A 14,110-nucleotide genomic window follows, 5' to 3' on the forward strand; every position below is an offset into this window, starting at 1 on the left:
GGCAAGTAGGGCCTGGAAATAAATGCTGGCCAGCTAGTGACATTCATGTTCTACACATGAATATTCAAAGAAATTGAATCTTTGGTATCTTTTGCTGAACCAGCATTTCTTATCCATTCCTAATTGCCCACCCAGTTGTTTTCTAGGGCCATTTCAGAAGGCACTTAAGAGTCTATTACTCTTAAGTGGGTCGGGAGTCATATTTGGGCCAGATTAGGTAAGAACAGCAGATTAGTTTCTCTAAAGGATATGAGTGAGCCAGATGGGTTTTTACACAACAACCAACAGAAGCTGCCATTAGGCTAGTTTTAATTCCAGATTTATTTTATTGAATTCAAGTTTCCTCATCTGCCATCAAGAGATTCAGACCATCGCGCCCCAGGCACACAAATGCACAGACCCACAAGCACACACAAGGTCTCACACAGGCATACACACACACATACCCACACACCCACACTGTTTCTCTCCCACAAACATGGATGCACTGATTCTCACACACTCTGACTCTCTCATACACAGTCACACACAGTCTCACACACACTGATTCTCACACACAAACATGCACACATTAACTCTCTCACACACACACACTTACCTTGCACATAAACAAACAAACACTGAATCTCTCACACAAACAGGGACACACTGACTCACTCACAAACACATGCATGCTGACTCTCTCACACACAAGCACACACACTGATCTTTAGACACACAGACATGCACATGTACTTTCTCACAAACAAATACATACAGACCATAAACACACAAACACATGCACCCTCTCACACATAGTCTCACTCACACATCGGAAGTTACATTTTGATTGCTTTTTGAGGTTTTGGATGAGTCTTTGACTGAAATTTCTGTACTTAACTCCAAATCTCTACCAAACCAATGGAAAATGTCTGCTTGGCAGCATTTTCCGGCAGCATTATTAATTTCTGTTTCCAATTGCCATCCTATTTTTGTCATGCTGACTAATGTCACTGGATGCAAACTGGGTGAATCAGCAGAAATATGTGTGTGATAGGTAGCCCACAGACTGAACCGGTGAGTCAAAGAACAAGGACACTTCTAACAGCTAGCTTCACAATGAGGAGGCAGCGAGTGCATTAATTATCAAACTAAATCCCCTTCTTGTGATTTGACAGATATGTGAAGCAGCAATTTTAAAATTGGTAGTCATGTGATATTTGAGATGAAGAGCACATTTCCACTACTCTTGCCATTATAATACCATATGATTGTAGTCATTACAGACTTACCCATTCACTCCTGATTGAGGTAATGTTTGGTTTTTATTAATCAAAATTCATATGTTGAATTTGGCAGCAAAAGACTTCCTGAAATTTATAAAGATTTTATTGCCAAATAACAGTTTAGCACAATTATCAGTTTCCACATTTCCCTCCTGGACTTATTCCTTGTTCTCAAGCTAACTCTCCACTGCAGAAGAACACAGCTCATCTTTTTATATTCAGAAGTGATCTTACGTACAACTGAAATTTTTTCTTCCCCATCACCAAATCACCATGGCAATTATTTATCTATTAACCAGCATCACTAAATCAACCAGTTTCCAATTGTTCAGTTTATATGCTGAGCCCATCCAGGACTATCTGATAGCACCAAAGATGGGGGAGAGATATGTACAGAGAACCAAATGGCTTACCCACAGAAAGTCACTGTAGCTCTTCGTTTTGTTTTTAACCTTCAACTGCCACCAGTCGAGCCATGTAACCAATTGGATATTTACAAGCAAAGCCCACTGTTGGCAATACAAACCATCAAAAGTGAGAAAGGGTGAGAGAGAGCAGGACAGGGCTAAATCAAAATGGAATTAGAGGAGGAAATAAAGCACTCCGCCCAACACAGCACCCACCTCTCCTTGAAGGCATCAAGGAGTATTGGTGGACATCAGGGCTAAAACATAACTGCGGAAGAAGGTAGGTAGTTAGCAGAGATGACCCCTTCCACAGCCCACTGCCTGGACCTGTTTACAGCCAGCCTGGCCAGGTGCAATCAAAAACAGAACAAGAGGTTTTTCAAATAACTAAACAGGGAGTAGAAACATTACAAACAATGTATTCATGGTCCATGCACTCCACAGCACAGCAAAAGAAACAGTTGGGCTGGGAGTGTGCCACAATCTGTGGTTTTACAGGACTGCTGCATGCAACATTCTTCACCTCAAGTTCCCAAGGGAAAGAGGGAGGACTCAGCTCTTAAATACAAAGTCCACTTAGCATCACTTGCTCTCAATCAACGAGGAGCTATTTTGATCAAACCTTAAAGGGACTTGCATTTCTAGTTCTTCCAGGCTTGGTGTAAACACCATGGGAATACAGAAACGGGGAGCAATATTCTAGCTTATATGGTGACATCTTCCCCTGGCAGAGAGGCAACCTGAAAGCCTGAGGGCTGAAGCCCCAAAGGTGTTACAGTTTTCAAAATGTAGAATTTTTAAACCACATTTTGACAATGTTTAAACTGTGACTCAAATCACTTAAAAACAGAAGACAAGTGTCATCATGGAATTGTGGAATTGTTGCAGCACAGAAGAAGGCCATTGGATACATAGGCTCCATGTTGGCCTTCCTAAGGAGCAATTTCCGTACTTTGAGTCCTTTGTCCTCCCTCCAAATTCTTTGTTCAGCTGTCACATGGTCATACCTTCACGCTATGTGCCCGCAAATACAGAATCCCAGCAAGTCAAGTAAAAAGCCTAGCTTTGACCCACCCCGTTTGAGTAAGAGATAAGACACAGGACCTGTGTACTAACCACTTCTATTTGATGCTGTCATTTTAAACAGATATTGGAGCATCTGGTGAAAGGACCTCCCACAATGAAGGGCAGCAGCTTGCAGACTTCTCACCAGAAGCTACCTATGAGTCCCTTCAATTCCAGTACATGGCCAACTCTGGGTCCATTGACCATCTCTACTTGGAAGAACCAATTGTTTTTGATGAAAGTCCTCAGTTTGAAACCATAGCTGTTGACAAATCACAAGCTGGGAACAAAGATGCCATTCTTGACCAGGCCAGGGCAAAACCTGACCTTATTCCACAAGACTCCTTCGAAAATGCAGACAAAGAATATAATGAGGTTGAGCACCCTGACACATGCATATCCAATGACTGTGCTCTTGATGCTACACTGGACTCCAGATTTCTGACCAATTCAAATTCATCCCCTCAGGATAACAAAGACTCAAATCAAAATTCTAGGTTTCCCTCAAATACTTTTCTTGTTCCCATTTTCAGTGAGGTGACAGAGGGAAGTGGTGATATGCATAAACAGTTGCCTGATCGTAATGACACTGACCTTGAATCCCAAAGAATAATCAGTTTGGAAATTGAAGGAATCACTGAAAGATACAAAAGTTTGGTAATCCCTCCTTCCAAAGAAAATCAACCAGAAAACAGCTTGACTACATTTCACACATTAAACCCTTGGCCAGCACTGGGCTTTGCCACCCCAACAAAATCTAACATCGGTTTCCAAGAGCCTAAGTCTCCAGTGGATGAGCTGTTGGTAGATAGCAGGAGAGAGAATTACAATAAGACAATTCCAGAAAGGACATCAACCAGAACAAGAATTGCATCAAATGACCATTGGCCAAACAAACCAGTGATGGTCCCTGAATTAAATATAGATCAGAGCTCAAATGATTCCCAGATTGTCTGTAATCCAGGATATATCCATGAAAACAATTCCTGTTGGTCAATCTGTGAAGTGATTCCTGATTACTGTTTTAATGGAGGCAAATGTGGAGTCATAGAAAATATTGGCGTGTTCTGCAGGTAGGAAACTCTTTTGTTTCAAAATAAACGTTGTCATGCTCCTGAAGCCATTGACATTGCCGCACCCCAATAATCTGAAACTGATCAGGTCTATCCTCACCCAGCACACTCTCTTATCCCTTCCTTTATTCCTATTTTCACAGACTGGTCTGGAATTTAGTGTTTTTTTTATTTATTCATGGGTTGTGGATGTAAGCTGGCTAGATCAACATGAATTGCACATGAATGCTGACCTATCTAGTGACAAAATCAGAAATTGCTGGAAGAATCAGCAGGCATCTTTGAGGAGAAAGTAGAGCCAACAGTTTAGATCCAGTGACATTTCTTCAAAACTGTGGCAATTCTGTTGCTGAGTTATTCTAGCAATTTCTGATTTCCAGCATCCACATATGTTTTTGTTTTGTTTGACCTAGTTAATGATACTGACACACTGCAAACTAATAATATTCTAATGTTACTGACCTCAGTACAGTAATGGGAAAACCAAGTAAAATGGGAGATATTGGTCTACCCATAAAACCTAACCTAGTCCTGCCTAATTTAATCAAATCTACCCTCATCTAAATCTTAAAAATCACAAGTTATAGTCCAACAGGTTTATTGGGCTGCACCAGCTTCTAGAGCGCTGCTCCTTCATCAGGTAACTAGTGGGGCAGGAACATAGGACATAGAATTTATAGCAAAAGATCAAAGTGTCATACAACTGATGCAATATATTGAACAAACCTAGATTGCTGTTAAGTCTTTAATCACTTAGAATGGGGATGCAGGTTTGATTTTCAAACATCCTTCAAGTCACATTCCCAAGGTGACAAAGTGGTGTCGTGTCAGCTCAGACAATGCAGTAAAAGTGTGAGGTTAAAGTCTGTCTAACTTAAAACCTTAAGTTATCTCAGGAATGTGACTTGAAGGAAGTTCTGGGATTTACATGTTAAGGAAACACAACCTGAAACCCCATTCTATGTGACTAAAGGCTTAACAGCAATCTAGGTTTGTACAATACATCACATCAGTTGCATGACACTTTGATCTTTTAGATTTTTTTTTTAGATTAGATTTTTTAGATTAGATTACAGTGTGGAAACAGGCCCTTCGGCCCAACAAGTCCACACCGACCTGCCGAAGCGAAACCCACCCATACCCCTACATTTACCCCTTATCTAACACTACGGGCAATTTAGTATGGCCAATTCACCTGACCCTGCACATCTTTGGACTGTGGGAGGAAACCGGAGCACCCGGAGGAAACCCACGCAGACACGGGGAGAACGTGCAAACTCCACACAGTCAGTCGCCTGAGTCGGGAATTGAACCCGGGTCTCTGGCGCTGCGAGGCAGCAGTGCTAACCACTGTGCCACCGTGCCGCCCACAAATTTTACTATAAATTCTGTCTCGTATGATCCTGCCCCACTAGCTACCTAATGAAGGAGCAACATTCTGAAAGTTTGCACTTCCAAATAAACTTGTTGGACTTTAACCTGGTGTTGTGTGATTTTTAACTTTGTCAACCCCAGTCCAACACTGGCACCCCCACATCATGGCTACCATTGACACCACCAACTGCCGGCTCAAAGTGGAGAGGATTACCAAAAAGATTGCACATATCAACATAGACATCAAGTTTCTGAAAAAATGCAAGAAAGCAGGAAAGATCCCAAAATGACTACGGGTCACAAACCCACTCAAGTAGACCTACATCACAGACTATGCTGAGAGACTTTGCTGTCACACCTCTCTCAAACTCTTCAATCATCTCATGCTCCAACTCCACAATAGGTGCCATAAATTTGAAATCGAGATAGAGTCCATATTCTCTGCTTGTGCTCAAGATACAGCAGTACAGTGATGAGACACTGCCAAGCAGATGAGGCAATGGAATTACACCACCTACATGAACACCAAGAACAAGAAACTGGAGAAACATGGCCTTACCACCAGCAGTAGCCAAGTCAGTCCTGGCACAAGAGAAACAGGAAATCGATTGTCAACTTATCAGATCACACTCTTCAACTAAAAGAAATGGTACAGCAAAATTGACAAATGATCTTGGAGAAACCTATTTGGGAGAGGTCACAACACAAACAGATAAGTGCATAATTTTAAGTGTGGCCTTGCTGTAAATCTATAATAGTGAGTAGAGTAGGTTCTTTCTTGATTATATGTTTTACTGAGATCTGTCTCTTGGTTAAATTTTAAAAATATAAGCTGTAAGTATTAAGTTTGCCTGGAGCAGTGTTTTGCAGATGGCTGGTCAGATATATGGCCAGCAGTGAAAAATCAGAATGGTGTGTTACCTCCTTGGTGCTAGGATCACGAGTGTCTTAGAGAGGGTGCAGAATGTTCTCAAAGGGGACATGGACCAGCAGGAGGTCATTATACACATTGGAACCAAAGACCTAGGAATGGTGAAAGTTGAGATTTTGAAGGGAGAATATAGGAAGTTCGGCAGGAATTTAAAAAGAATGTCTTTGAGGGTAGTAATATCTGGATTACTCCCGGTGCTACAAGCTAGTAAGGGTTGGAATAGGAGGATAGAGCAGATGTATATGTGGCTGAGGAGCTGGTGTATGGGAGAAGGATTCACATTTTTGGATCATTGAAATCTCTTCTGGGCTAGAAGTGACCTATACAAGAAGGATGAATTGCACCTAAATTGGAAGGGGACTAACATATTGGCAGGGAGGTTTGCAAGAGTTGCTTGGGAGGATTTAAACTAGGCAGATGGGGACAGAGGGTGGGCCCAAGGGAGATAGTGAGGAAAGAAATCAATCTGAGACTGGTACAGTCAGGAAAGGGAGCAAGTCCAACAGTCAGGGCAGGCAAGGACAAAGCAGAGAACAAGGTAGGGCTGATAAATTATGATTTGGAGATGCCAGTGTTGGACCGGGGTGTATAATCACACAACAACAGGTTATAGTCCAACAGGTTTATTTGATAAATTAAACTGCATTTACTTCAATGCAAGAGGCCTAACAGGGAAGGCAGATGAACTCAGGACATGGTTAGGAACATGGGATGGGGCAGTTGTAGCAATTATGGAAACGTGGCTCAGTTTGGATAGGAGTGGCAGCTTAATATTCCAGGACACAAATGCTACAGGAAGGATAGAAAGAGGGGCAAGAGAGGAGGGGGAGTGGCATTTTTGTTTAGGGATAGTGTTACAGTTGTACTGAGGGAGGATATTCCTGGAAATACATCCAGGGAAGTTATTTGGGTAGAAGTGAGAAATAAGAAAAGGATGATCACCTTATTAGGATTGTACCATAGACCCCCTAATAGTCAGCAGGAAATTGAGGAACAAATTTGTAAGGAGATTTCAGTTATCTGGAAGAATAAATGGGTAGTAATGGTAGAGGACTTTACCTTTCCAAACAGAGTGGAACTGCCATAGTGTTATGGGTTTAGATTGAAAGGAATTTGTTAAGTGTGGACAAGAAAAATTTCTGATTCAGTATATGGATGTACCTACTAGAGAAAGTGCAAAATCTGACCTATTCTTGGGAAATAAGACGGAGGGGGTGGGGGGGGGGAGCAGTTTGGGGCTAGTGACCATAGTTCTGTTAGTTTTAAAATAGTGATGGAAAAGGATGGACCAGATCTAAAAGTTGAAGTTCTAAATTGGAGGAAGGCTAATTTTGACAGTATGAAGCAAGAAATTTCAAATGCTGCTTGGGGGCAGATGTTCACAGGTAAAGGGATGGCTGGAAAATGGGAAGCCTTCAGAAATGAGATAAAGGGAGTCCAGAGACATTATATTCCTGCTAGGGTGAAAGGAAAGGCAGGTAGGTATAGAGAATGCTGGGTGACTGGAGAAATTGAGGGTTTGGTTAAGAAAAAGAAGGAAGCATATGTCAGGTATAAGACAGGAGAGATTGAGTGAATCCTGAGAAGAGTATAAAGGCAGTAGGAGTATAATTAAGAGGGAAATCAGGAGGGCAAAAAGGGGACATGAGATAGCTTTGACAAATCAGGTTAAGGAGAATCCAAAGAGTTTTTACAAATACATTCAGGACAAAAGGGTAACTGGGAAGAGAATAATACGGCCCCTCAAATTTCAGCAAGGCAGCCTTTAGTGTGGAGCCACAAGAGAGAGGGGGATACTTAATGAGTATTTTGCATCAGTGTTTACTGTGGAGAAGGACATGGAAGATATAGAATGGGAAATAGATGGTGACATCTTGAAAAATGCCCATATTAGAGGAGGAAGTGCTTGATGTCTTGAAATGCATAAAGGTGGATAAATCCCCAGGACTGATCAGGTGTACCCTAGAACTCTGTGGGAAGCTAAGGAAGTGATTGCTGGGCCCCTTGCTGAGATAGTTGTATCATCGATAGATACAGGTGAAGTGCCAGAAGACTAGAGGTTGGCTAACGTGGTACCACTATTTAAGAAAGGTGGTAAGGACAAGTCAGGGAACTATAGACCAGTGAGCCTGACATCGATGGTGGGCAAATTGTTAGAGGGAATCCTGAGGGACAGTATTTACATGTATTTGGAAAGGCAAAGACTGATTAGGAATAGTCAGGGTTTGTGCATGGGAAATCATGTCTCACCAACTTGATTGAGTTTTTTGAAGAACTAACAAAGTGGATTGATGTGGGCAGAGCGATGGATGTGATCTTTATGGACTTCAGAAGATGTTCAACAAGGTTCCCCATGGGAGACTGGCTGGAAAGGTTAGATCTCATGGAATACAGGGAGAGCTAGCCATTTGGATACAGAACTGGTTCAAAGGTAGAAGACCAAGTGCTGGTGGAAGGTTGCCGTTCAGACTGGAGCCCTATGACCAGTGGAATGCCACAAGGATTGGTGCTGGGTCCACTGCTTTTCGTCATTTATTTAAATGATTTGGATGTGAGCATAAGAGGTATGGTTAGTAAGTTTGCAGGTGACACCAAAATTGGAGGTTTAGTGGACAGAGAAGGGAGTTATCTCAGATTACAATGGGATCTTGATCAGATGAGCCAGTGGGCCGAGGAGTGGCAGATGGAGTTTAATTTAGGTTAATGACAGATTTTGAATTTTGGGAAAGCAAATTTTAGCAGGACTTATACGCTTTATGGTAAGGTCCTGGGGAGTGTTGCTAAACAAAGAGATCTTAAACTGCAAGTTTATAGTCATTGAAAGTAAATTTGCAGGTAGATAAGATAGTGGAGAAAGGCATTTGTTATGCTTTCTTTACTGATCAGAGTATTGGGTATAGGAGTGGGGAGGTCATGTTGCAGCTGTACAGAATGTTGTTGAGGCCACTTTTGGAATATTGCATGCAATTCTGGTTCCCTTCCTATCAGAAGGATGGTGTGAAACTTGAAAGGGTTCAGAAAAGATTGACAAGGATTGTGCCAGGGTTGGAGGATTTGAAGCTGAATAGCTTAGGGCTGCTTTCCCTGGGTCTTCAGAGGCTGAGGGGTGACCTTTTAGACATTTATAAAATCATGAGGGGCATGGATGGGATAAATTGGCAAAGTTTTTTCCCTGGGGTGGAGGAGTCCAGAACTAGAGGGCATAGGTTTAGGGTGAGAGGAGAAAGATGGGACCTGAGGGGCAACTTTTTCATGCAGATGGTGGTGGTGTATGGAGAGAGTTGCCAGAGGAAGTGGTGGAGACTTGTGCAATTGCAACATTTAAATGGATGGGTATATGAACAGGAAGGGTTTAGAGGGATATGGTCCAAGTGCTGGTAAATATGATTAGATTACGTTGGGATATCTGGTCGGCATGGACGAGTTGGACCAAAGTCTTTTTCCATGCTGTGCGACTCTGTGACTCTGCTGAGGGCTCAGTTTCTGCTCCACCACCACCATTGGTCTTGCGGCAGACACAGAGGAGTTCATCAGATGCATGAGACTCCTGGAATTCTTCGAAGATGTCAGCAGCGAGCCCAAAGGGCAACCAATGAACTGGAACAGTCATCAGAGCGACCTTTAGTGTAGTGACCAAAGAAGGAGTTGATTTGGATCCCTCTAGAGAGCCATTTCCCTGGGCTTGACATGTATACTCAAAATGTCAGGAAATGTATAAATGTCAGATTCATTCAAGGTAGAGCAAAATATCACCCAATCACAGCGCAACGCCAACCATGCTTTCAAGACCAATCACAACATTGTCATCAAAACAGCAGATAAAGGAGGACATTCAGAATAGCATGGATTACTGCAACAAAGTGTACTGACAACTGAACAACCAGGAACATTACAGGCAGCTACTGGCCAATCTGACCAAAGAACTTAAACAAATTGATCAAGACTTTTGATCCAGTCATTTCATATATTTCTCATGTCAGGAACTTTTGCAGCCTTGTGAAGATACAGGAAGCCAACACACCTGGATGTCCCACTGTATCAGGCTACAAAACCCTGTGTGAGAACCTCTCTGGCTATGTTGAAGGCATCCTGACATCCATTGTATAGAGAATCCCCAGCTTCTGTTGCGACACTACAGATTTCTTCCAGAACTCGGCACACCTGGACCAGTCAAACAAGGAACATTCTATGTCACAATGGACATTTCAGTACTCTACACAAGCACACACCACCACAACGGCATTGCTGCAGTAGTCTCAGCACTCAGTACCAACAACTGCTAATCTCCAGGCACCATCCTACAAATCATCTGCTTCATCCTTGTCCACAACGTCTTCACCTTTGACAACCAAACGTGGAGAATAGCCATTGGGTACCAAATGTGCACCCCAATATATCAAAATTTTCATGCACAAGTTTGAACAAGACCTCTTTGCTGCACAGGATCTCCAACCAACACTAAACACCAGATACATTGACATTTTCGTCCTCTGGTCCCACAGCAAGGAGTCACTGAAACAACTGCAGTGATATCAACAAGTTTCATCCCACCATCCGACTTACCATGGACTACTCTTAGTCTCATTCTTGGATACAAGCATCTCCATGGATGGGCACCTTCATGCCTCACTGTACTGCAGATACCATGGATAACTTCACGATGCTGCACTTCTCTCGCTTCCACCATGAACATATCAAAACAACCATTCACTATGGACAAGTCCTGCACATGTACAGGATCTGTTCAGATGAGCAGGAACATGATTGACATCTGAAGATGCTGAAGGACGCCCTCATTAGAACAAGATACAATGCCCAACTCATTAATTACCAGTTCCAATGTGCCATGGCGAGAAACTGAAACAATCTCTTCAGGAGAGAGACATGGGATACGACATGGGTACCCTTCGTTATCTAGCGCTTCCCAAGAGCAGAGAAACTACACCATGTTCTTGTCAGCCTGCAACACGTTATCGATGGCGATGACCACCTTACCAAAATCTTCCCTACACCCCCACTTCTCACCTTTAAACAGCCACCAAACCTTAAACAGGCCATTGTTCACAGCAAACTGCCCAGTCTTCAGGACAGCATCGACCACAACACCATGCAATCCTGTCATGACAACCATTGCAAGATGTGTCAGTGTCAACACGGATACCACCATTACACGTGGGTTCATCACCCACCATGTGCGCAGTAGGTTTTCATATGACTCGGCCAATGTTGTCTACCTCATACACTACAGAAAAGGATGCTCTGAGGCATAGAATATTGGTGAGACCAAGCCGACACTACGACAACGGATGAGAGAACATCGCACAACAATCTTCATGCAGGGATGTTCCCTCCCAGTCAAGGAATACTTCATGACATTCGACCTCAGACCTTCAGGTGACCATCCTCCAAGGCGGACTTCAGGATACACAAAAATGCAGAGTCGCTGAGTAGAGACTGATTGCCTAGTTCATGAGAATGGCCTCTACTGGGATCTTGGGTTCATGTCACACTACAGGTGACCTACATTTATACACTATGCTCTCGCTCTCGCTCTCTCTCGCGCTCTCTCTCTCTCCCACAAATGCACACACATATAAGTTTATGGGGTGAATTTGCATTTACAGATTTTTATTCGCAGATACACTTTTTGTTCAAAAAGCTCACAATCTATAGACAGTCAGTCCATGCATTCTATCAACCCCTCCTTTGGAAATAGAACCAGTCTGACTCAAGGTTGGGATACAGACAGACTCTAACCTCACACCTTAAATGCATTGTCTGGGCTGAGATGTCACTTTTTTTTTAATAAAACCTTAAGTTATTTTGGGAATGTGACTTGAAAGAAGTTCTGGGATTTACATATTAATTGAAACCTGCAACCCATTCTAAGTGGTTAAAGACTTAGTAACAATCTATGTGATTCAATCTATCACATCGGTTGTATGACACTTTGATCTTTTACAAGAAATTCTATGTCCTATGATCCTGCCCCACTAGTTACCTGACAAAGGAGCAGCACTCTGGAAGCTTGCACTTCCAAGTAAACCTGTTAGAGTATAATCTGGTGTTCTGTGATTTTTAACTTTATCAACCCCAGTCCAACACCTGCACGTCCATACCATTTAATCTTGCCAGACTCATCCAATCTAGTCCACTCTGGCCTAGTTCAGTCAATTTCAATCACCCAGTTCTATCCAATGCAATTCAGTCTAATCTAATGAAATCTTTAAACTACACCAGTATTATATTGTTTTTTATGCCTGTCATGCATGCCCATTCTTCTAACTCTTTGCCTTTGTGACTAGGTGCAGTGAGAAGGAACACACTTGGTACAAAGGACAGCGCTGTCAATCAGTACTCACAGAGATTCAGATCACGTGCATATTGATTGGAGCATGCTTAATCACTCTTCTCCTATTCCTCACACTGATGGTAGCCTTTGTTGTAAAACTACGGTCACTAAAAAACAAACAGCAAACATTTGACTCCAGAAGGTTGGTGACACATTGTATGTACCCTTATCTTCAAATGAACTATTGAAGGATATCTGCATTAGTAGCCTTACAAGACTATATTGCTGTTCATGGAATGTTTGAATTAGGTCCTGTTTGGAAATTTGGGCACCCAAGATCAGGTGTGTGTTATTATAACAACTTGAACAGGGAAAACAAAATAATTGGACATTAGCCAAAAAACCAGGAAATCGCCTAACAGGTCCACTAAAATAAAGTAATTGTCATACAGCACGGAAGCAAGTCCTTTGGCTCAGCTCATCCATGCCAACCAGATTTCCCAAATGAACTAGTTTCATTTGCCTGCATTTGGCCCATATCATTGTCATAGTGTCATAGAGTTCAACAGCACAGAAACAGATCCTTTGCGCCAACCAATACATTCTGACCATAATCCCAAACTAAACTAGTCCCACCTGCCTGCTCTTGGCCAACATCCCTCCAAACCTTTCTTCTTCATGTATATATCCCTCTAAATCTTTCCTATCCCTGTACCTACCCTTTGGTGTCCAGGAATATGCAGGTTATGTGGATGAGTCTGAGTAAATGGCTACACGAGAATAAGTTAGTATATTCTTCGAAGGGTCAATGCAGACCTGTGATATTCAATGATTTTGCATCTACTGTGAAAATGGTTACAATATATTTTGATTTTTACTGATAATATTTCTTCTTGTGTCTGCCAGCATTAATTTCTGGTTGTTGAGGGCCATGGTCAACTTTGCCATCCTGCTTCCCATTGAGGCCCTTAAGTAGATTAACCCTGCTGCATCCAGGCCGGTCATCATGCAGTGTACTTCACTGCAACTACATGGGCAACTTATCTTCATGGGATGGAGAATCCCTCAATTAATGCCAATCAGTCCTTTATCAAGGGGCTGGACACTGGGCCAGAGAGGTGCTGCCCACTAAAAGTCACACTACTGCCCTTGCTTCCAACACCTGTACATTTCTCTCTGAACATAGACCAACCCAAGGAACCCACGACACTCTTTCCCTTGTTGTCTTGATCCTGGGAGTCCAAGGTCACACTTCATGCAGCAGTCACTAAATCTTCTATGACACTGTTGAACTGAAGAGCTGCAATCCCTTGATTGGCTGACAGATTTTACCAGGAGCAGATTGGGAGATTGTACTTCTGTCCTTGGGGTCTTGCTTCCAGCTGGTGGTCTCGCCTATTTGGTGTGTGGGTCAGAGGACCTTGCCCAATAAAGGTAGCATCAAAAAGCAGCCTTCCAGCCAGCAGATAGTGCCCTTGATGTCTGCAGAAAATTCTGCTCTGAATCGCCACTGTCCATTGGTTAAAATCCTGGAACTCCCTTCCTACATGTCCTGCTGCACTATAAGGAGATTCATGTAAAACATGATTTTTTAAATTCCTTTATAGGTTGCGAGGCCAACATTTGTAGCAGATCCCTAACTGCCCTTGAACTAAGCACTGTGTTTGACCATTTCAGAGTTGATCACATTGCTGTAGGTCTGG

At 42.6% G+C, this 14,110-nt stretch overlaps 1 protein-coding gene across 2 annotated transcripts in view; it reads left to right on the forward strand.

Moving 5' to 3' along the window:
* The window catches only part of LOC122539684 (uncharacterized), a 65,962-nt gene that overhangs the window by 18,893 nt on the left and 32,959 nt on the right, over positions 1–14,110 (forward strand). For both annotated transcript variants that reach the window (XM_087977661.1, XM_043674673.2), the window contains exons 2-3: positions 2,820–3,810; positions 12,421–12,609. In XM_087977661.1, the coding sequence (XP_087833787.1) occupies positions 2,820–3,810; positions 12,421–12,609 (1,180 nt within the window). The remainder of the gene's footprint in view (positions 1–2,819; positions 3,811–12,420; positions 12,610–14,110) is intronic.

The sequence above is a fragment of the Chiloscyllium plagiosum genome, unplaced genomic scaffold, assembly GCF_037043375.1.
Source record: "Chiloscyllium plagiosum isolate Xiang-an unplaced genomic scaffold, Cpla_swu_hap1 HiC_scaffold_32, whole genome shotgun sequence".
Lineage (NCBI taxonomy): Eukaryota > Metazoa > Chordata > Chondrichthyes > Orectolobiformes > Hemiscylliidae > Chiloscyllium > Chiloscyllium plagiosum.